Source organism: Carassius auratus, chromosome 9 (genome assembly GCF_003368295.1).
Source record: "Carassius auratus strain Wakin chromosome 9, ASM336829v1, whole genome shotgun sequence".
NCBI lineage: Eukaryota > Metazoa > Chordata > Actinopteri > Cypriniformes > Cyprinidae > Carassius > Carassius auratus.
The window spans coordinates 13,329,858-13,354,137 of record NC_039251.1 but is presented as its reverse complement, the minus strand read 5'-3'; the positions used below and the strand labels follow the sequence as shown (position 1 = coordinate 13,354,137).

The 24,280-nt window shown below is 36.4% G+C and overlaps 1 protein-coding gene across 11 annotated transcripts in view; it reads right to left on the bottom strand.

Moving 5' to 3' along the window:
* The window catches only part of LOC113108412 (peripheral plasma membrane protein CASK), a 153,596-nt gene that overhangs the window by 49,372 nt on the left and 79,944 nt on the right, over nt 1-24,280 (bottom strand). For all 11 annotated transcript variants that reach the window (XM_026271538.1, XM_026271542.1, XM_026271544.1 and 8 more), the window contains exons 3-5: nt 6,157-6,262; nt 4,799-4,876; nt 3,115-3,187 (exon numbers count right to left, since the gene is read on the bottom strand). In XM_026271538.1, the coding sequence (XP_026127323.1) occupies nt 3,115-3,187; nt 4,799-4,876; nt 6,157-6,262 (257 nt within the window). The remainder of the gene's footprint in view (nt 1-3,114; nt 3,188-4,798; nt 4,877-6,156; nt 6,263-24,280) is intronic.

The following is a 24,280-nucleotide window of genomic DNA, read 5'->3' as shown; positions in this document are numbered from 1 at the left end:
TTTCACACATTTTTATTTCTAGCCTTTTACCGCAGTGAGAACGCTCTGATCCGTCAACATTGGCTCAGAAAAAAGGCGCATCACAGACAGTGTGTGAACCTGGAGTTAGGCATATGCGCACGCTCAAATCGTGATTTTAGGACGTTTTCTTTTAATCGCACAGCCCTAGAATGGACTGGAAATTAACAGAAAATGATTGGCGGCCCACAGGTTGAAAACCACTGTTTTAGACTAAAAACATTAGTGCACAGATGCGGCAAATTTGTCACAGGACGCGCGATATGACAAGGGCGTCCGACTATATATGAACTAGCTGTTTTAAATACAGTTTTTTTATTTTTAATGTTAGTTTATCAGTATGTTTTAAAGTATATTTTTTATTATTGGTGATTCCATAGGCTCTCTCTCATGCACATGCGTGGTTTAAAACACCAAATACAATAGTTATGCTATGACAAGAACAAAGAGTCTCTCTCTTGCTCCGCCCATGCATGATAATATCGTGTGTATCATCGATCTCACGGGCTAATGATATGACGATCTGAAAAATGACCATATCGCCCAACACTAATCAGAAGAATTCACCTAAAGTTGTAACAAAATATTTAGTTTTCTATAAAGACACTTAAAGTGGATAAACATATATTGGGTCAATGCAATGTGGACCAGGAGACTATAAGGAGTGGAAAAAGATTTTCAGTTTCATGAAATGTTTAACAACCTTATATGTTCACCTATACAAAAGGACCCATTTCAGCTGTTATGTTTAATTTAAATTCATGTTCAACAGGTTTGTTTTTGTAAAATGTAACTTTAGAATTTTAATTATTTTTAATCATTGAAGTGCACATTATCAGAATAGTACCACCTCCACCTCATTTTGAGCCAGGAAAAACCCTGATTTGTGTAAATAAAGTATGTGTGCTTGCAAAACTTTTTTCACTTTTTTGCAGCACACATATGACTATGTTGAAGGTTATGTTGCATGGTGGAGTAGGTATGCATCTACATTTCTAATGACAGCAGCATTAAAGGCTATTACTTTACAGACTGTAAATATCTGTAGTAAATGCCTGTCAGGAGCTTCAACGTGTGCATCAGTGAAGACTGGGTGACAGGAGAAAATTATGGTTCACAGTCCCCTAGTCATCAATATCATCTTTGATCTAATAAGATCTGATTGCCCTAAGGCAGTTGATGGTAGATTTGCATTTCTCTGAGGCAAATGCAAATGCTTAATTTCCTCTTGCATATCACATATACCAGGGGTCAGCAACCTATGGCACGCTGAGGGATAATCGCTGACATACTGCATACTGATGTACATTTTGAGTTAATAAGTTCTAATAGTCACACAGCCTGTAAGGAGCTATAAATACTATTAAATATACTAGGCTCTTCAGATCAAAGGTCTAACGTTCTAAAAGGCGGGGTTTACTGTTGACAAGCAGAGCACGAAGCGTCAGTTTAACGTTAAAGATAACGAGGTAAGATGAAGCTGCAAAAAATTACGTAAACAAATATGTTTACAATAGAAATGTTAAATGACCGACAGCTATATCCAGTGATGCAAACTACTAGATTTTTTTTTTCTAAAATATGGCCATTTTGAGAGAGAGAGAGACAAAGAGAGAGAAACAATGAAGCTGAGTTTACTTACCGTATTTATTGGGCGCACCGGATTATAAGGCGCACCTTCAATGAATGGCCTATTTTAGAACTGTTTTCATATATAGGGCGCACCAGATTATAAGGCGCATAGAATAGAAGATACTGCAGTCAAACGTTTTGAGAATGGTTATGCATCCACTAGATGGAGCTGTGCTAAAGGGAATGTCAACGTTTTGACAGAGCGCCCTGATCCATATATAAGGCGCTCCGGATTATAAGGCGCACTGTCGTTTTTTGAGAAAATTAAAGGCTTTTAAGCGCGCCTTATAGAGCGGAAAATACAGTATTTAAAAACAACAAAAATCACATAGGCCTATTTTTTTTTTTATTGTATCATTTAAAAATGTCTATGTACTGTACAAAGCATTAATGCATTTTGTATAATACATTATCTATTGGGGGGGGTCCACAGTTGGCACATTGGTTAATCAACATTTTTTTTTAAATGGCACATTTCTTCAATGTAAGTAAACCAAATGTCCTGGTCTGATAATTTTATTAGTATAGCAGCATATATTAAGCATTTTCCCTTAGTACCTGTAAGAGTGGGCGATTGTTGAAACATCAGTTTATATTTCTATTAGGTGTCATATGATGCGATTTCAAGCTTTCCTTTCTCTTTGGAGTGTTACAAGCTGTTTGTGAATAGATAAGATCCCAAAATTTGCAAAGACTAAAATATAATATAGACTCACCCACGTCCTCTTAAAACACCTCATTTAAACACACCCCCATTTTTTCGAAATAATGTGGGAAGATTTGCATAACGCCGCCCAAATGTTTATGCAAAGAAAGAAGGTGTAACTTTATTGTTGCTGCCACCACTGCTGCAATGTTGTGAAGACACTGTATGTTTTGTTGTTAAAGCAAACTACTTTTTTGGGTTTTCCAAAAGAGGACACAACTAGAAATCAGTGGTTAAGTTGTATTTACAACACTGTTCCAGAACAGTTCAACCCAAATATTCAGATGTGTGCAGCACATTTTATGGAGGACTGTTTCCTGATCCTGGGAGAGTAGACTACAGGCTGTTTTGACTCACAGTCTATAAGTATATTTACATATTTAAAAAATTTGACACTGATGATTCAATAGCTATTTTTGAGCAGTGTATAGTAGCGCCTGTTGTTTGACGTATCTCCGAACACAAATGAAGACATGGTTTTATGATTACGTGGCGCAGCCTGAACCTTTGTTTTTAGCATCATCATATGACATAATTTCTTTATATCAGTTTCCCATTTAATTTCCTAGTAATGACAGCTGAAGGCTATTAATAAGAAAAGAGAACAGCCTTGTGTATTCTTACAATGCTATGGTTAGATGCAACCATACAATAGAAGGGGGAAGTTGCAAAAGTTTGAAAACTGCTAAGACGTCAATATGTAACACAAAGAGCTTTGGTGAGCAGTCATCTTAAGCACTAGTCACCACTGAACTTACCTTCACATCCCGGTGAATGATGTTGTTGTCATGGCAGTACCGCAAAGCCTCTAGGATCTGTCTCATGTAATGACTAAAAAAGAAGGAGAGCAGAGAAAGACAGAAACCTATATTAATTTCAAACTTCATTGGCCTTGTCTACCTGAAAAGAAAGAAAATGGAACTAGGTTTGAAACTACATGATGGTGAATAAATGATGACAACATTTATAACATAATAAACATATGACACTTCAAAGTTTACTATCCAAGAATCAGAATTACTGTTATGATAACAGATCAACCTTGAAAACAAAAATACAAATATTTTTAAAAAAAATTTAATGTATAAAATCTTTTTATTCATGTAGGATATAATTTTAGAAAAATAATGAAGCTAATGCCAGAGCTCTCCTAATGCTTCATTTGAAAATGCATTAATATAATTTCTAAAACTGTGAATTTTATGAAACATTTTCTAAGACCATGTCATGTGTGTTTTTAGAGAAGGCTAATACAATTTATTTATGACCCCTGTAAGTTGTCCTGTGTGCTATTATCTCATGTCAGGACCAGCAAACTGCCCCATTCATGATTCTATTGTTCTTACAAAACAAGCCTTTCACACATCGGCCAGTTATGAGACATAATCCGCATTATTCTCTCATCATTATTCTTTCATTTTTATTCAGCCATTATTAGCCTTTGTTCTGGTATTTCAAGGTTTACCAAGCCACAGCTCTTGAAAGTGAAAAGAGAAGTGACATACGGCCAAGTATGGTGACCCATTCTCAGAATTCGTGCTCTGCATTTAACCCATCCAAAGTTCACACACACAGCAGTGAACACACACACACACACACACCGTGATCACACACGCAGAGCAAATTCTTACTATAAAAATGCAACAAAACATATTCTTACGACCTTACGTGAATTATTATGACCAAATGCATTATAAAGAAGAACCGCACCTACTACTGTATGTAGCTGCATTAGAGTTAACATTAGCATCAAGCTACATAAGGCAATTTGTGAAACTATTACTACACTTTTACTCAAAACTCACTTCAAACCACCAACCAGTGTTTGCGATAACTTCCTTTTATGATCACATGTGGAATTTGGTTGTTTACTGTTGTTAAAATATGCTATTTGTAGTCTTTCACAGCGCTGCACGAATTAGAATTTCGAATGCACATTTTCTTTATGGTTTTCAAAATGCCTTAAATCTCTGTCTGAAAAATTAATTATCTGTCAAATTCTCTCTGAAGAAATATGATGTAAAAGAGTAAACATATCTATATATCTCCATGTAAATGTGTCTTTGGACAGTAGTCCCTTACCGATGCTGTTCAGTGAATCTATGTGAACACTAATAAACCGCTGCTGACGTGACTGAACATGAATGGGTGGTGAATTTATATTCAAAATTTGCCATAATACAGATTTATTATTTTGCACTCCTGACATAAATTTCAAAATTACTATTACTGCAACAATGTTTTACCACAACAGTGGTCAAATATCGAAGCTAGAGTCTTTAATCTTTCTACTGATTGCACAATTTTTTCACAGTGTGATGTTTAACGTGCTGTGAAAGTGAAACAACAATAATCTGGGGCCATTGACGATCTCTGACTGCAAAGGGGTTTTAAGAACAGCACAGGAACAGGAAATGGATGAACATGCTCAGAAGTATTTACCTGGCTACTGCCTCACTGTAAACAAACCCAGCGTCTGCTCTCTTCACAATCTCAAAGCAGAGATCTGCGCCATCCATGCTGAAAAACAGAACAAATCAGGAATCTCATCAGCAATGTAAAGTCAAATACTGGCACAATCAGTTTTAAAATCTATTTCTGGTTTAACTTTATAAATCTGTAAGACAAAAGTAAAAATCTATTTTGTCTGACTCCAACTACACTGACATTTCATCCAAATTCCCCCCATAAGGGTTTATATTAAAGTGTTTCTATTATGGATTTTTGAAAATTACCTTTCATGCTGTGTGTAACATCTCTAAGTGAATGAAAATATCTTGCAAAGTTTAAAATCTGAAAGTGCACCATGTATAAAGTTATTGTCTCTCAAAAGAAAGAGTCGAGTCTGAATCATTGAAACGAGAGTAGTGAAACATTAGCATCGCGTTGGTCTGAATAAAAATCCAAATTAATTCTTTGCCACTAGGTGCCTCTTTTAGAGTGGTAAAAATAGCTGTCTCCCTGGTAAAGCTGTAAACAAATCAGCGTTGCGCTCACAAACGCCTTTTTTTGGGGGGGGGGATTCCCAACACCAAAATATAAACCTTTCATAACCCATAACAGGGGCACTTTGAAAACAAGAGTTTTAAAAACAATTTTTTGGAGAACTGCGATGGTGGTGTTATTTCGTAACTTTCAGTGTGGGAGATGTTTATTGCAAGGCCTGTCTCAAGTGTGATTTTTGCTTCGCCGATACTTGTGTATTATCTCTGAGCACAAATTGAACTATGAAATATGGACTGGGTTAACAATGGCCATTTTCAGAAATGAACACTTTTCTGATTGAACATTTTCCCAGTGCTTTAACACTAAGACCGTAACTGTTGTTTCCAGGGGGCAGCAAAGCTCTGGAAGACCCTGCTTTTGTGTCGACTCGGGTCTCTTAAGGCCTTAAAAAAAAAAAAATCCACTGAGAGGCAGCTGCGCTTCTTCAGATAAGAGCTCACACTGCATGAAAGTTATCTGAGAAAAGCTCCGCACTTTAGATAAGCATATGAGCATTTAGCATTTTAGGAATTAAAAAGCTCACCCTATACTACAAAACAAAACCTATACCCTATTCCAAACCTGCTGAGAGAGTAACAAACACAGGCTACACAGGACAGAGCACAGCATGTTTATGCCTTGTTTTGAGATGCTTTTTAGAACTCACTGACCTAACTTTGTCACAATATGCTTCAAAATATCCTTGAAATTCCTTTCACAAATACTAAAACCACATGGATGTGTTAATATTTGATGTAAATAAAGAATAAAGGAACGTTAAAACAAGTGCGGATTTGCTCAGAATGAAAACTTACAACTCAAACACCATGTATAGCATCCCATCAGAGCTGTAGGTCTCAAGAAGCTCCACTATGTGAGGATGTTTAAGCATGTGGCAGATGCTTGCTTCTCTCTTCAGATCTACAGGAAGACAAAAAGATAGGCAAATTTCAGTTTCAATTCAAGTCAAGTGTATTGATTTAGGACTTTTTTTTAAAGTACATATTGTTTCACCCAGGAAGCCACTCAGAATTACTATGCTTAATAAATCAGAGATACTTTTCAGTCTAATTTAATTTTCTACTAAATAATAAGATAATACTCGTATGCAAAGGTTTGATAAAAATGCTAAATTGAAACAAAGTATGATGTAATTTTATTTAGACATTTATTGTCTGTAATATCCCAATTTAATAAAAAAAAGTCAAGGTCAACGCCAAATTTCACATCTGCATCTTTCACTACTAAAACTAGTTCATACACTAATTCAGATGCAGGACTTTGCACAAATAGCAAAAATGTGCAATAGTGCACAAACAGACATTTGTGTGGACGACCCCGCACACACACTGCTGCTCTTCTCATCTGTAATTAAAACTGTTGGCGTTCAAGAATTACACAGCCATTAGAAGACAGTAAAAACAGTTGTTTAACAAGCCAGATGAGCCATGTGAATACAATGAATAAGTATTCTGTTGTAAGTATGTGTGAAGCACATTAATCTTTGCATGCTGTGGGTTTGGATCGGATGCCAATTTCCAAAAGTTGATATGATTCTTTAGGGTCTTAATGAAAAGTCTGTAACGTAGTTTGGTTAAAATTTCTCAATGGTAGTATAAAACAACACCCTTTTTACCCTCTTTTCAGAGCAAGCCATTTTGTAGTATTTTCATTTAAATGCAAGTTAGCTCTGCTGACCCCACCCCTCTCTTCTGAGCCACTCGCTGAGGGACTGTTCACTTTTGCCACATTCACCTTGAAACTTGCTAAATAGCACATTATTAGAAAAGGCGATCTGCCTTTCGATTTGACTACACATATTCGTCTGAGATCTGCTCGATTTGACAAAGGGGAAAATCATTTAATGAGATAAAAATTTTTTTTTTTTAACATTATAGGGTGGTTGTGTACACACACTGCCAACAAACATTTCAGTTCAAACAACTTGTAAAAGTGCATATAGCATCCGATGACCCCTTTAAGTTCCACATAAACTTTTTGGTGCCGTGAATGAAATGTGAGATTCACATATATAGGGGTCTCATTTGCATAGATCAAGGAATTACAAGTAATTCAATAAAGGATAAAAAGACACACACACACAAAAAAAGAATATATATATATATGTCTTCCACATCAAATTCCTTCTGCGCAACCAGTGCAAAGTCCAGGAAACCGGAAATGAAATAAAGAATTTATAGTCTTTATAGACTTTCATGACAAGGTTAATACATCTTTTAAAATATCCAATTATTGAACGTTTTATGACAAGTCCTCTGACCCATGTAATTCTTGATATTTGTAAATGAATAAACACATAGATAAATAATCCCTTTATTTATATTACCTTTTTTTTTTTACCTTTCAGTAAATTCCACTATCAAACACTTGGAGAGGCTGTGGAGCTAGAAAAAAATAAAGCATATTAAAGACTAACCTATTAGTGTGACATTAGCATGTGAGAGAGAGCTTGGTAAAGCTAAAACATCAATGTACACTAGCTCAAACACCATGAAACAATCAGCGTTGCATAAAAGACACAGAGCAGACATAACAGAACAGGAAATGTGCACCTCAGAGTGTTGGGACACATGCTAACCACATAAACCATGACTCGGAATAGCAAAATGCATCACAGAATGTGCATGCATTAGTACCTTGTTCTTTCCTAAAACTACTCTGTTTTTTTTTTTTTACTTAAACACTTCATCCCTAGTGGAGAGTCCTCCCCCTTTCCTGACTTGTTTCATCAGTTGTGACCCAGTTGGCAAGAGCAGGGAAATCCCTCTTACTGTACAGTATATCATTGCAGATTTCAGTGAAGCTACACAGACTGGAGGAGACACATACCGTCAATACTGTGTGAGGACAGCTTGCTGCAGTGCAAACGAAACCACATCACACATTCTAATTCAAATCACACTCACTGAGTTCCACTCACTGCAAAACTTCAGTTGATGGATGTTCTGTTTCTATATTTGACAATAACATGCTAACATTTAAACAAACATCTGCTCAGTTGATCCTGCTCTCCATCAGTGAGAACAAAAGGTAATAGCAGTCTATCCAATCGAGCGATCATCAATCAGAACGACCAGCCCAGATGCTGGTTACTGATAAGCCATAAACCAGACACTCCCCTGAGTGATTTACACAGACTACTGCATAGATCTTCTTTATCTAAACCACCACTCAAACATTGCAGATGAGATTTTAGGTTATGGGAGCCAATAGAGCAAAATCACGTTTTACAGGGAAAAAATAAGGCCCATAATAAAAGCCATAAAATAAAAGTGTTTTTATGACACTTGACAAGAACTATGCTCCACTACTGTTTGCAGAACAGACATTTTTATCTTCAACTTGAAATGTTTAGCTTGCAAACTCTGCTTGTGCTATCATGCTTTAAAAACAACAAAATTTCAAATCAAGCTGCATTTATCTAAATTGTGTATTACTGTTCAAAAGTGTGGGGTCAGTAGAACAATAAATCTTTCATACGGATTAAACTGCTCAAAAGTGGTGGCCAAGACATTTATAAGGATAAAATATTAAGAATCATTAAGAATCTCAATGATGAATAATGCTGTGGCAGTTAAGCCGAGTTGGTTTCTACAATTTACTTTGTATTGAAGCTAAAAGAAATGATGAATTCATTCAGTTACAAATATCTGAATGGTACAGGTCATCATGTGGCACCTTTTCCGTCTGCTCCAGGTGTCTGAAGCCTGTGTTTCAAGGGCGGGGTGCTTAGGGAATTATAGGAAAATCTGGAAACTCATGATGAGAGACGACGTGCAGCTTTAATATGATGCAACAGCAAACTGAGATGCAGCTTGATTATCTGAGGAGGAAAAGATTTACTCACAGAGAAGAGGCAGTTTGGCACAACATTCCCACACCGTCTGGACACTTGATACTCTCTATCTCTGTCCAGCTTCCTCTTGGAGCCTTCCCCCAGGACATTCCCATGAGTATCTACAAGTCTCTAAAAGCGCCCAAATTTCTCATAACACACTCTGCACCAAGTACATGACACTCTTGGCGAAGCACAGAAGATTTTACGGGCTATCTTGTGATGGTTAACTGAGCTGCCGCAATTTTTCAGAGTAATAAAACATGTCGACTGGCTCCAGCAGTAAGAAAAGCAGGGGCTGAGCTAACGGCAGATGTCCAGCACCTGAACGAATCCCTCTGACAGATACACACAAACACAGACACACCGCTGACCTTCTGCTGTCCCCCTGGACTCCAACCCACTTTATCTTCCACTATGAACTCTGTGTGTGAACGTGTGTTGAAGAAATGGGCAGTGCCTCATGACAAAGCCATGGTCTAGTAACAGTTAGAACAAGTGTCCTGACACAATAAACAATGGTACAAGAAGTAAGGCAACTTTCTCCTGTTCCCTGCTTTACTCCCAATAATTTTCACAACATTCTCTTCTACAAACTATCAATTATTGGTTAATCAATATACAGGGGTTCAAGAAAAAAAAAACGTTTTGCAAAGCATGCAATGACTGTGACAACTTTAACATCTGAAAGGATACTATGGCAAATTTATTGCTTTCTTTATTCAAACTGATTTTCTTTTTAATTAATTTACAAGTGAGAAACAAGAACTATTTATATATAAATTAATGATGAGTAGGGCTGGGATAAACTATTATTTTTTAAACGATTCATCTAGCAATTATTTTTTCGATGCATCGATTAATCTAACGATTAATTTTTTCAGACCGATTCGATTTCGATTATCTCCCCATTAATTGACTACTAACAATTTATACATGTTGATTTACATATCTGAATGAAAAAAAACATGAATTCCTTAACATAGGGCCTAGCTTACTGAAAAAAAGTTCTTTTTTCAGATGAAAATAACAACAACTTGATGTCTAGCATTCAATAAAAAGGTCACCCAAAATACTTGTTTAGAGCAATTGAAAGAATACAGTAACCAATGTAAACTTGAGGGCTTTAAGCTAATACAGAGAGTGCTTTTCCAAAAAAATAAATAAATAAAAATTAACAGTGGGAGCCAGCAGCCTGTCATGGAGAAAAAAAAAATCTCTGAATGCTCCACGTGAAACTTTGGCGTTCCGCCCTTTTTCTGTCGTGTCTAATGATTTTGGTTAATATGCACGAGGGAGGGAGAGAGAGAGAGAGAGAGAGAGTGAGTGAGTGAGCAAGACAGCGCTTGAGTAGTTTAAAGACTGAGTGCACGAGCGCGCATGAAACTTTGGTGTTTTGCCCTTTTTATATCGTGTTTAATGATTTTGATTAATATGCACAAAGGAGAGAGAGAGCAAGAAGCGCTCGTGTTGTTTGAAGACTGTGAGTGTGTGCGCGCAGCCGGGGCTCTCTCTCGTACGCGCCCTGTCAGGCACAGCGATCAAATAAGGCTTTGACAACTGCCATAAAAAAAAAAAAAAGATCAATGCAGAAAAACCCCCTGGATTGGTTATATAACGTTGGACAGAATGTTGATCCAGCCATCGCGTATATTCAGCGCACATAAGGTAAACGTTTTGCAAACGTTTTTTAGAGAAATAAAAACAGGTCGACGAATCGATGCACATATTTTTTTCGTCGACGTATTTTTTGCGTCAACGTCATCGATGACCTCGACGCGTTGTCCCAGCCCTAATGATGAGGCAATACTAATTGGTTCAAATAAAATATCAAAACCAAGTAATTATATGGTTTTAATGAACAACAATGTTAAAATACATAATGTAATATGCCTATGCATAATATGAACATAACCAACTTAAGTACTTTAAGTACCTTGATTCTGTTCTGTAAAAAAAATTATTTATAACAAGAAATTAGATGAATCTGTTGAGCATTTTCTACAATAAACACCAGGTTATAATAATAACACATACAGCACAGATTAAAATTTACAGTTTTTATTATGCATTATCATTGTGCATTCATGTCACATGTATAAAGCCATTTGAAGTGGGATGATGCAAAATCATGACACAGTTAAGCTGAAATAGCTTCAATGCTTTGTGTGATATCCAGTTAGTGCAAAATACCCCATTTGAGCTAACAGCATAACTGGAACATTTGTAGTTAAAGGTTTTACCTTCTCTTATTTGACACAGATCCATTCATGTCTGATGCAAAGTATTTTTTACAAAAGATTGTGTGTCAGAGATACTGTCTCGTTCAGCTATTCTGGGGTATTTCATACACCAGGGAAAGATATACTGCACATTAACGGTTTGAATGTTTTTGAGAATGTGTTTCTCTTTTAACTGCATTAACATTTAATGTCCTCCTACTGCAATATAGCACATATGAGATACAGAGGCACAGAGGAGAATATGGAAACAATAAGTCACTCTGATGTGGTAAATAAAGAGCCAAAAATGAGAAAGATGAACCTATATGTATATATCACACTATGAAGATAAGCAGGCAAATCAACCTGTGCACACACAATTACATTAGTCTGTGAAACATAGGGTACCTGCTGAAGAATGAGGTCCATCACTCACACAGCGCCATAACTAATAAAAGGGTGAAATATTCTCACCATCACTCAGGCAATTTATAACTGCAAGAAAGACCTTCAATTCAGTGGCAACAATGAAGCCTCTCTCCTTCTCTCTTGCTCTATAAAGAATGAAATGTATGGCAATCTTTTTGAAAGCAGATGAGAGTTTTTAAGGTTGCACAGAGTGCAAGAGTACAGATATTCTGGCCAAACCTAAGCCTCAGGATGAGGACTTTATATTAATTGAAAAGGAAATAATAATCATCAACCAAGTAAAATTAGACAATGACAGACAAAAGTTACATTCTCAGCTTTTTAATAAACGGCGACCATACACAGTTCAAAGATCTGAAACTTTGTGCTTGTTGATATATTTTGTATGTAATATATTGCCACCAATATAAAATTGAGTTACATCATAAATACTGTTGTGATTTTTATGTGCTTTTACTAGGTTATTAGTTAAGACTTTTGTGATCCTCACAAGTTGTGAGAATAATACTAAGACAGATGTTTCTGATTTAAATTTCAGTAGCAAAATAGGCATTCGATTTGGTAACTTTGGTTCATTTCAGTGAATCGGTTCAGACTGTTTAAGTGCACTGATTCAAAACAATGATTCAATTATTTGTTTGCATTATGCCTCATTAATCAGAAGTATGTGTATAAAAATTGCTTATTGGATTAATTCCCTGAAACAGACCATTTGAACTGATTCACAGAAATTTATAAAATATGGAGTATTACAATATCTACAATGTTGTTAAATGTATTAAATGAAAGAATATAAAATGACATTGTGTATTTTGGCCCTATAAGAGTTATCATAATTCTGGAGACAAATTAAATCAAACAATGATTACACAGCCAAAGTGTACTAGACGTAGTGATAAACTGAGAAAGAGGGACAGAGATAGATAGATAATTTCTGCCCAAGATCATACTATAAGAACAAACTGGCTATAAGGCTATAAGTCCCAGCATGCTTTTTATAGCTTCATAATGTCTTCCTGGAAGCCATAAAAATGACATTTAAAAAGCCCTTAAGGTGGACGGTGCTGCCGAACCTGAAGATTCAAAGAGGAAAAAACTCAGCAAAGATAATTACAGCCAATGTGATGAATGAAATGTCACTGTTTGCTCAGGCTGGCACTGGAGACTGTAGTTTACTGCTGTAATTCCAGAGCTTTCCATTCTATCAGAACACATACTGAATCTAAAGAAACTGTCAAAGAGTCTAAAAGAGTGATAATGAAACACAACACACAAAAGAGCTGTTTGCCCTAGTGGTAGAACACAGAATAACAGCAGTGTAGAACATAAGTTCATGTCATTGAACGATTAATTATATCTATACATTTATGTTGATTCATTTTCTAACCTTCTGAATACAATGAAAATTATATGCAGCATTATTCAATGCATAATTTATGCATAATAGTGCTGTGTATCACCAGCAAAGTCAGGATATGATATGTATCATGATACAGAGGCCACAATATGATACGTATCACGATACATAGGTCACGATACGATACATATCACGATACATTGGGCACTCCCCACCAGGTACAACATTCTGATTGTTTGCATTTTGTTTTTAATAATTTACTCATTCTAATAAATTTATATTGTAATGTACTCATATGAATATATATTGATATTGGTTATCATTGCACAAATTAATGCACTCTCCACTCTTTACAAATAATATAAAATAAAGAGTTCTAAACTAATTCCGTATCTTACGCACACACACGCTCCGTCACACTTTGCATGCATTCAGACATTCAGGAACAAATTTTTTAGCACTGCCCTTCATATTTTTATAAATTATAAATAGTTTAATCGCTCAAGAGTTACATTGTCTTTCTTAACAAGGAGCTGGTAAAATCATCGTTTCTAAAGGAATTAAAACCAGAGCTTCACTGTTTATAGAGAAATGTGACTAAACTGATTTAATTCATATGTGCACAGCCTCTCTCCTTCTTTTCTCTCTCTCTCTCTCGTGTAAATAAACACTTGATGAATTACAATGTTCTGAGAATAGAATATTGAAGTGGAGATCGCTAAACTGCAAGCTAACAGGTGTTTTCAGAAAGCAAGCGTGTTTATAGTGGAAAGAGAGCATGTGCACAGGGTTGCCAGGTTGACAAAGATAAGTAACACACTTAACAGATATTTCAGTATTGCGCATCTTTTTATATAAGGCAACCCCGGTTTTGTTCCTTTGTTACCTGATTAAACCTTGTTGTAGCCTATATATTAAGCTCTATTCATTATATTTGAGAGACTTTGCACTTTTCTACTCAATTTTAAATGGTGTTCTTGTATTCAAATTAAGCACTGTCTACTGCTGTGCATGTGCCACAATATCAATACTGGGCCAGTTGTATCGATATTCGTATTGTAAAATCTCTGTGACGATATATCATCGTATCCATATTTTGAACACAGCACTAATGCATAATACACAATAAACAGCATTATTATTTTCCTAGATATATTTTTTTCAAACATTTAAATAAATGAAAGATGATGCAGGGCACATGTTTTTACTGATGATGCAAACAAACTGTTGAATCTGTTGAATGAATTCCCTGAAACTGTCCATTTAATCTGATTCACAGAAATGAATCAAGGCTCATGAAACTACTCTAATGACACAGTCAGTGGGGAACTTCACAGCCTTTTAAAAAGCACATTAAGACCATTACAATCCCAATGTTGCTTAATTTTATTGTGTTTTAATTTTACGGCACTTCATAACCCTACCCATGAATCCAAATCCTTAATTTACAAGTCAAATATCCCTAAAGCATAGGCAGCTCTTTTAAATGCAAACACGTGGACCAATCAGCATTCAGACACAGATCAGGAGGAGAGAGCAATGCAGGTGTGCAAAGAGCAGAGAGATGTGAAGTCAGCAGTGGTCTGTGCAGTCAGGACCACCTTCAGAGAGGTGATGCAGGAGGGCTCCGCTCACGCTGACTCAGTTAAAAGAGTGCTACAGTGTATCTGCATTATGTGTTAAATCAGTACAAGTTTGTGTGGGGGAAAAACATCCTTCTTACTGCAAACTATTCACATGGAACCACTTTTGAATATCATCAATAAATCTAATTCAATATACATATTTTTCAGTTTACAAACTTTCTGCCTAAATGGGAAGAATTTACTGAAAAAATGTGTTTAACCAAAAGAACTGGTTATTTTGCTGAGTGCACCAAACAGGATCTGATGCCACAAACCTCTCACATTTATGAGTTTTCCCGCAGAAGTGTTCATTTTGTCAATTTAGGATGTTTTTTTCCTGGGGGAATAATAAAAAACTGTTTAACTCTGCTCATGTAAAGTCAGCCAGTTGGATTTGAACAAACCATAGGAGGTCTGTGAGTGTGCTGACTGAGGTGGAGACTAATTCCAAGCTAATAATTATGCTGGGCCACGACTCCAGCATATGTGGCCTCTCTCCATCACACCAGCACTGTCACTAACCTGAGTAAACAGTGATCCATCAAACAGAGTATCAGGGAGTCACCTGACACTGAGTTCCACTAACCAGCCAGATTGACCCCTGAAGCATTTATGAAATCACATCCATCCCAGCCCCCCCAAAAACCAAAGCAGAGACCTCAAGCAAAGCTTTAGAGTCATCCAACACACGTCTTCCTCTGTCAAATATCTCAAATAAAAACTCAGAACAGTCAGTCAAGGACGAGAACACCAATCAGTGTTGGGATAGGATATAAATGGCTATTTAGCATCTGAAAAAACAAGCGCATCTGGTTTCGCTCCTTGGCAAAGGGATCTCATTATAATATTACCGCCCCTTAATCTGTAAATTTATACCCACGGCATCATCATTTTGATTTTGCAACATTGTACCAGTTCTAACGCCATGGTAAAAGATTGAGCAAAACATGCTAACTGTTCTGTCTTTGGCTGAACTTAGTTTAGTACTCGCATACTGTGACAGCTGTTTTCTGTCCATATGCTTCAGATGAAACTTTACAGACACATTTAGATGTGATCACTAATTCACACAAATTCGGTTAGCCAAATAAAAAAATGTAGATGTGATCAGTCAATAGAAAAATTTTAGTTGGAGAGGTCTAATTTTTTTTTACAGTGTAACATATCGTCTGTTTATTACATATAAAGCATTTATTTTACATGACCTTATTCTACATCCCTAATCATTCCCAATACCCATTATTAACAACTACCTTACTAAATATTAGTTTTCTTAGGCAAAATTCGTAGTTTGTTAATAGCGAGAACTGGGCCTTAAAATAAAGTGTGCAAAATACACTTGCAGACATGCAGTAAAAAACAAAACAAAAAAAGATTAATTTCAGTCAAAATCAACCCCTTATAAATAAAGAGATGTTTAGAGTTCAATCCACAACATACAGCACTGACGATTTCTTTCAAGCTCCACCTGTCCATGCTGTGAGTTTACACACTGGCATGGATTTCACATCATGTCCAAATCATGAGACAAATCATAAAGAGCCAGTTAACACGCTCACCCATTTGTTATAGATAGAGAGAAAGAGAGAAAGCAGCAGTCGGCATGTGATTCATGTGAGGCGCTGATGGATGGCAGGGACTCCTCACCGAGCAGCATTCACACACTCAGTGTGGCCTCTGCAGATCACATGGCACCAAACTCAGCTGCTGACACACACATACAGTAAACACACACCTCCCATGATCTCTCAGTCTCTGGTAAGTGTCAAGGTTGAGAGGCAGACAGCAGCATGTTGGAGGTGCTAAGGTACAGCTAGAGCATTAAAAGACAAATTACATTTTAACACAGCCATTTACCATCAGTTGTGTCTTGATTTATGACTTGAAAAGCACAGGAGACCTAAAAAAAATCAATACAGCATCTTACAGCATTTTTTTATATTGTAATTATTAAATAGATAATGAAAATCCATATTTCACATTTCTTTGTGGGATACCAAGCTTCAGAATAATTTCAGACATACAGTACAGAGGTGGGCTGCTCAGCCAAGAGCCAAGATGTTTTTCTCAGCAAACATTATCAAAATGTACTGTACTAATCTAACAACAACAAGACAGAGGCTAAGATTAGAACATCCAATTAAAAACCAGTTAGGATGTGGGTACATATGGCCTAATCTTTAAGGTATAATACATGGCTTGATTACCAGTAGAGGCCTAGGAAGTGTTCCCTCCCTCACTGTCGTATCCTCTGGCTCTAGCTCTCGTTCTTTAGAGGCAGGTTGGCTGATTAAGCAGGCTGTTGAACAGCCTAATTGTCTTCTAAGTGTTGTAATAATAACAGTGCAAGTGAAGTGGTGTCCACCCCACCACTGGCACGGGTTACACATGCATGGCTTTAGCACCCAGTACTACAGATATATCCCCTTCAGTCCTGCACTCATTTGGTAACTAAATATATATATATATATATATAATCAAAGGGAATGCGGGAATGCTATATATAGCTAAGAAAGTCCTCTAAAACAAGGCTGCCCCAACAGCAGTTTTGAAAAAAAAGAAACAACTTTTGAAAAAATGCTAAAGGCTTCTGGAGAGAAAGAAAAAAAAATGACATTTTTTGAGATCTTGGGGGGGTGGGGGGGTTGGGGGAGGAGGTTGAAACAAACCATACAGATCTGATCCGTAGAGAAAAACAGTTCACCTGGTCTAACAACCTCTGCTTCTGCAGCTTTCTGAGTGAATCTTTTCATGTTTTGGTGACTTTATACAAACGTTGCGGAGAAGCAAACATGAAACGCAACAGAGGGTCTTTTAAATTATAATTGTGGATTTCCCACAGGCTGTTAGGAGGCTTTCCTCTCTGGAAAGCAAATATCCTGAATGGAGTCACTTTGAAAAACATACACAAAACAATCTCTTTTCCAAAAATAGCATTATATAAATAGTGTAGCTAAACGGAAAGGTAGCGGCAACCTCAAAACAACCTCTTGTTGCAGAAGAAATTTTGGAGCTCTGCAGTGGTGATGATGATGATGATAATGGCATTTTAGATTCGGCTGTTTGCGTGTGCTATGGTGGAGGCTTTAGAATCTCCTGCAGGGAAGACAATAAAAGAGCATCTATCTGCCTATCGGAAGCCGCATTCCCTTTGATTCTGGACACATTTCTTCTTTTTTTTTTTTTTTTGCCCCCAGATCAATAGGACCCCACTAAAGTTCGATTGTGGCCCTCTTGAAGACCACACATTTTCTCAAGGAATTTGCTGAAAAAAGAACAAAAGAGCATGAATGAAAGAATTTCCTACAGAGAGAGTTGTTCAGCTGCCACTCTAAATGTGAGGTTTTATCTATGATTCTGAGGGCTGGAGAATGAAAGATATTTGATTCAGTCCTGCAGTACACAGAAAAAAAATGAGTGACTCCAACATTCCAGAACACTTGACAAAGATGTAACAAAGCTAGGCGTTTTGAAGAATGGATTTGTGGGAAGAATGAAGAGTGGGGAAACGATGACGTCACTTTGTAGGCCGATCGGCTGTTAGCATCACACTGGTTCAAAAAGCCAAATAGGATTTTTCCATAGGCTTTTGGATTATCAAAAAAAAAAAAAAGCTCTGTGTTCAACAATTGTTCATGAAACTTACACGTTTTGTCCATTGAGATGATCTTCACAAAATAATATAACTTTTTTTTCATTTTGAGGCCTGAATAAAAGTCGCAGAACTTAGCTAAACTTAACTCGCCTTCAACGTCACCACCACCTGCTCTCGACAACTTTTTCAAACTTATTTTTATCATGTTCAGTGAAAAGGATTTACTCTGTGGATGAATTGTAATCCATTCTACATTAACCTTTTAATATAAACTGGAATAAATACAAATCTTGAGCCAAACTAAAACTGAAATAAGACATTAGCAATAAATAGTCTAGTGAATAAATTAAATAATCATAACTAAAGGACATATGATAGCACGGACTTCTATACATTTCGACATGAGGTTTATTAAAAGTCAATAAATACTTGATTAACATGAATATTCTACTTAAAAACATATCTCCACATACTATTCAATAAAATTCTAGTGCACTTAATCTATTTAATAACAGCAGAGTGAGCAAGTTTTTGGATATGGTAAGATTAAACTTATTTTAGTGAATAAAGTACCACATTTCAGCTTTTATTTTGTTAGAGGGGGTACACAAAATGTTATTTTATTATCCTTACTAGAAAATCCTCAATCTAACCAGCTTCATGTCGCCGTAAACATTTAATTTTAATGTGGCTTTAAGCACAATGCATGGTTAAAGTTTCACTTTCTCCGTGACTAAGCTAGTAAATGTGGCATTAACAAAGAATAATCATGAGTTTACCTTATATTCCGAACCAGAGTCTATGCTGCGTTACATCAGTAGGAAAGTGATAAAACTATCATCTTCCATCCAAAGTCTTTCGTTTCAACAGCAGAAAAAAACAGTAAATATAAAATGCAGGAAACTATTAATTGGTTATTTTCGAAAATTAATTGTACTATAAATTACTAAAATATACTACAATTGGAAAACACTGTAATTTGATAAACCACTCGGCATAATAACATTTAATGTCTCCAACAGAGCCTGTAGTTCCATTTAGCAACTTGTTAGCAACCATCTTATGTCAGAAACGCAACCGTTAACCGTGTGTTTTATGTTGCAGAATAAAACGTGAAAGTATCTTGAGCTTGTGTGAACCATGGACCTTATTTTTGGGGATTTAATCTAACTCCCATTCAAAAAACCCATTGACTCTGGGACGATGGAACCAGAAGTGCTAAAATGCTAACACGCTTCCGGGTTCTTGCCTACAAAGTAACAACATTTATAAAATACAAAAATAGATTGTTTTCTTTCCTAAATTGCAATATCATAAATTATACCAATATAACATATTATAAATAAATTAAAAAATGTATTTTTTAAATTTACATTATATCCTTTTGAATAAAGTACATATGGAAGCTGAGGTGAGCTTGAGCTATGAGCTTCAATTCAGACATCTGAAAACCTAAGAAAACCTCAATCTGTCTTTCAGAAACTAAAACCACACTGAATATAATCTTTTTGTTCATCTCTGTCCATCAGTAACAGAGAATCAGTCTCATCTGATCTAACTGGCCCTTATGGGCTTTCCCTAGCATTGTGCTTTACAGTAAGTGCTACAATGGTACATGAAAGCATCTGTACTCCAGTGTATCGATATCCTAAGTGTGGCTATTATAAAACACTGTACTCGTGCAAACAAAAAGTGTGTGCGTTTATAGGTCCTAAACACAGAACACAGGTTTTATAGAGTTTTGAGAGGATTTGTCACAGATGGCTGGCAGCAGGCACGATGACCTTAAGGTGCTACAAACACAAAGGTGGCCCAGATGACGGTGTAGTTTCCCCCCAGCTGATGTCTAGACAACACAAAACGTTCAGCTTTGGGATGTACCAACAGTAGTATATCATCAAAAAAATATCATCAAAAAGTTTATTTCACTAACTCCATTCCAAAAGTGAAACTTGTATATTATATTCATTCATTACACACAGACTGATATATTTCAAATGTTTATTTCTTGTAATTTTGATGATTATAACAGACAACTACAGAAAATCCCAAATCCAATATTTCAGAAAATTAGAATATTACTTTTTAGATTTTTAGAAATCTTGGCCAACTGAAAAGTATGAAAATGAAAAGTAAGAGCACTGCAGCATTGCGACATGGCATGGAGTCGATCAGTCTGTGGCACTGCTCAAGTGTCATGAGAGCCCAGGTTGCTCTATAGTGCTCTGATAGTGGCTCTGATATTGGCCTTTAGCTCTTCTGCATTGTTGGGTCTGGCATATCGCATCTTCCTCTTCACAATACCCCATAGATTTTCTATGGGGTTAAGGTCAGGCGAGTTTGCTGCCCAATTAAGAACAGGGATAACATGGTCCTTAAACCAGGTACTGGTAGTTTTGGCTCTGTGTGCAGGTGCCATGTCCTGTTGAAAAATTAAATCTCCATAAGGTTGGTCCGCAGCAGGAAGCATGAACTGCTCTAAAATTTCCTGGTATACTGTGTTGAAATTGGACATGAGAAAACACAGTGGATCAACACCAGCAAATGACATGGCACCCCAAACCATCTTGCCCTTCTTGCACTTGCATACGTCTGTGAGTAGTGGTTCTTGAAATACTGACTCCAGCTGCAGTCCACTCCCCCACATTTTTTAATGGGTTTTGTTTCACAATCCTCTCCAATGTGCGGTTATCCCTACTGCTTGTACACTTTTCTACCACATCTTTTCCTTCCTTTCGCTTCTCTATTAATGTGCTTGGACACAGAGCTCTGTGAACAGCCAATCTCTTTTGCAATTAACTTTTGTGTCTTGCTCTCCTTGTGCAAGGTGTCAATGGTCGTCTTTTGGACAACTGTCAAGTCAGCAGTCTTCCCAATGATTGTGTAGCCTACAGAACTAGACTGAGAGACCATTTAAAGGCCTTTGCGAGTGTTTTGAGTTAATTAGATGATTAGAGTATGGCACCAGGTGTCTTCAATATTGAACCTTTTCACAATATTCAAATTTTCTGAGATACTGAATTTGGGATTTTCCTTAGTTGTCAGTTACAATCATCAAAATTGATAGAAATAAACATTTGAGTATATCAGTCTGTGTGTAATGAATGAATATAATATACAAGTTTCACGTTTGAATGGAATTAGTGAAATAAAACGTATTGATGATATTTTAATTATATGACCAGCACCTGTACATGTACTACAAATGGCACTTCTTTGCTTTTCACTACCTTTTATTCATAGTACAGTAGAGGGGAAAAAACAACAACAAAACCCCACACCCACAAAACTACCATATATTTTAACCACCATATTTTACTATTAAGCGAAAAGAGCTTTATACATAACATGTCTTTAAGTCTTCAGAAATATTTAAACAAGACTTTTTTACCCCCAGATAAGGATGCCAGGTTATGTAAACAGGTGTTTTGTGGACAGATCATGTAAGAAATATGAGTAAGAAGTGGAAAAAATATCTCAAAAGAAAAACCATAGAGCAAAATCTCTAGATGAAATGTCAGTAATGTCACTTAATTATGGGAAGTGTTACTTGTCTACAAGCCTCATTACCAGGCTGTGTGCCCCTGCTGATTTTTCAGATTACGATGAGATTCCACAGGTCTGGGTGCAATGATTTTAATGATAATGAAAGACAAGGTTTCCAGAGGTAAAAAAAGAGACCAACATCGTAATGGAAGATTTTAAGGAAACCATGCCTTTCTTTCTTTTCTTTCTAGATAATCTTACCAATTAAAAACAAGTGCAAAATTTGGAAACTTAAGTGTCAGCCTGCGATATATGACATGACATTATGGCAGGACATTGTGCTGGGTAGCCTCAGCCACATAAAAATATCAAAGGTCCGAAGTCACTCATTGTTAATTAAGCAATTGCTCCGATTGGAAGTTATTGTGCAGTGCTGATGCTTCTAGTATGAAAAGATGAATTACCTTCCATTACAAAGTCCACATTTCAGTTACAAAAAAAAAAAAACACTAAGAAATTTGTTGTACCCAGGTGGAAAATTTGTGTTTTATGGTGTTTGAAGCTCTTGGTTTCATATCTCCTTGAAAGAATATAGCTAATGAACTTAAAAGTTAAATTAAGAGAAGCTTCTACACTACAGATGTTTCACTCAATAAGAGAATTTGTAATGTTAGAGACGAGGGTGTGTGCACGGTTTCTGGTATGGTTTATGAGGACACAAATGTGTATAATGTCATAGGTACTACAACGTAAACATGGTTTATGAGGACACTTCCTTTGTCCCCATAAACCAAATCACTTAAAAACATACTAAAGTTGTTTTTTCTTTTATTGCAAGTAGTTTTGTGTGCATGGTAGGTTTAAGGTAAGTGGAGCAAATATAAAATGTATACAGTATAAAAACCACTATGCCTATGGAGAGTCCTCGTTTACCTCTACAAGGAGGCAAAGATAGTTGTTTCTATCCTGAACTCAGAGAAGAATAGACATTTGAAAGGTAACAGTGATATGAAAAAAATCAAAGTTATGTTTTAATCACTGACTCTCATGAGTTTTACAGTAAATTCTGAAATACCAGCATGAGTGTGTTGTTCTCTCCCACACAGGAGGAAGACAGATGGGAGGTGGGCTGAGTGTTTGCCGAGACTGTGAAACCCAGAAGTGATGAGACAGTGGTTTAGCAGTGGACTGAGATAACACAAAGCCCTGGGCAAAGATCTCTTTCTCACATGCATGCGTACATAACATCCTACCCAAAGAAATTCAGAGAAAGTCTTCAGAGAATTCACGCTGAAACTGTTCAGCTATGTTTCCATGCTTATACACACCCTCACTGAGACAGAGGAAGTACAGTGAATCTGTCTATCTCAAGGGAGACTTGCAGACTCCAACCTCAGCACTGCACACACAGAGTATCAGTCAGTCTTGCTGGCTGACTAAGCTAAGGTCGACTAGTTGTTTTTGCAAAATCTTACACACAAAAACACATACCACAAAAATGAAGAGGGTAAGGTTACTTCATTAACACCATCTCGATTCAGTCTAGTTATGTTTGTGTACTACTCCTGTCCTTTAGACAAGCTTCACATTGATCTGTTGCCAACACAGGAAGCTGAAATGTGACAGGAAAATGAGAGCAAGAGGCAGTCGTCTAATCAACTCTTAATCAGTCAATGTGATCTAAACAGAAGAGGATGGCAATGCAGGGAGGAAAGATTTCTCAGGTGTGACACCCTTTTCACAGTTCTTTTGAGCCGACTAGTAGAACTAACACTAATGAATATATAAAAAAAAATATATACATATAAATAAAAATAGCAAAAAAAAACCTGATTTTTCAGCATCCATTACTCCAGGCTTCAGTGTCATTAAATCAGAAAAAGAATAATCTGCACCATAAACGAAAATAAAAAAACATAAAAAAAATAAAAAAATTAAAAAAAAGAAATTAAAAAAACAGTGCTGTTGTGTAGATGCTTTTCACACATTGAAAACACTCAAGCATTCTGCCGTTAAAACCTCCCTAAGGTGTAAGAAGTGAGGTCTTCAAGGTTCCTCTATCCCATTGTAATATGCTCCACTGTATGATCAGCAGGCCTATCCACGATCTCAGCAAAACACACATGCTGTCCACTCTCGGCATTACGTATATACAGGTGCATCTCAATAAATTATAATATGTTGTGGAAAATTTAATTTCAGTAAATCAACTCAAATTGTGAAACTTGTGTAACAAATAAATTCAGTACACACAGACTGAAGTAGTTTAAGTCTTTGGTTCTTTTAATTTTGATGATTTGGCTCACATTTGGCTCACATTTAACAAAAACAAACAAATAAATTAGAATATGGTAACATGCTAATCAAAT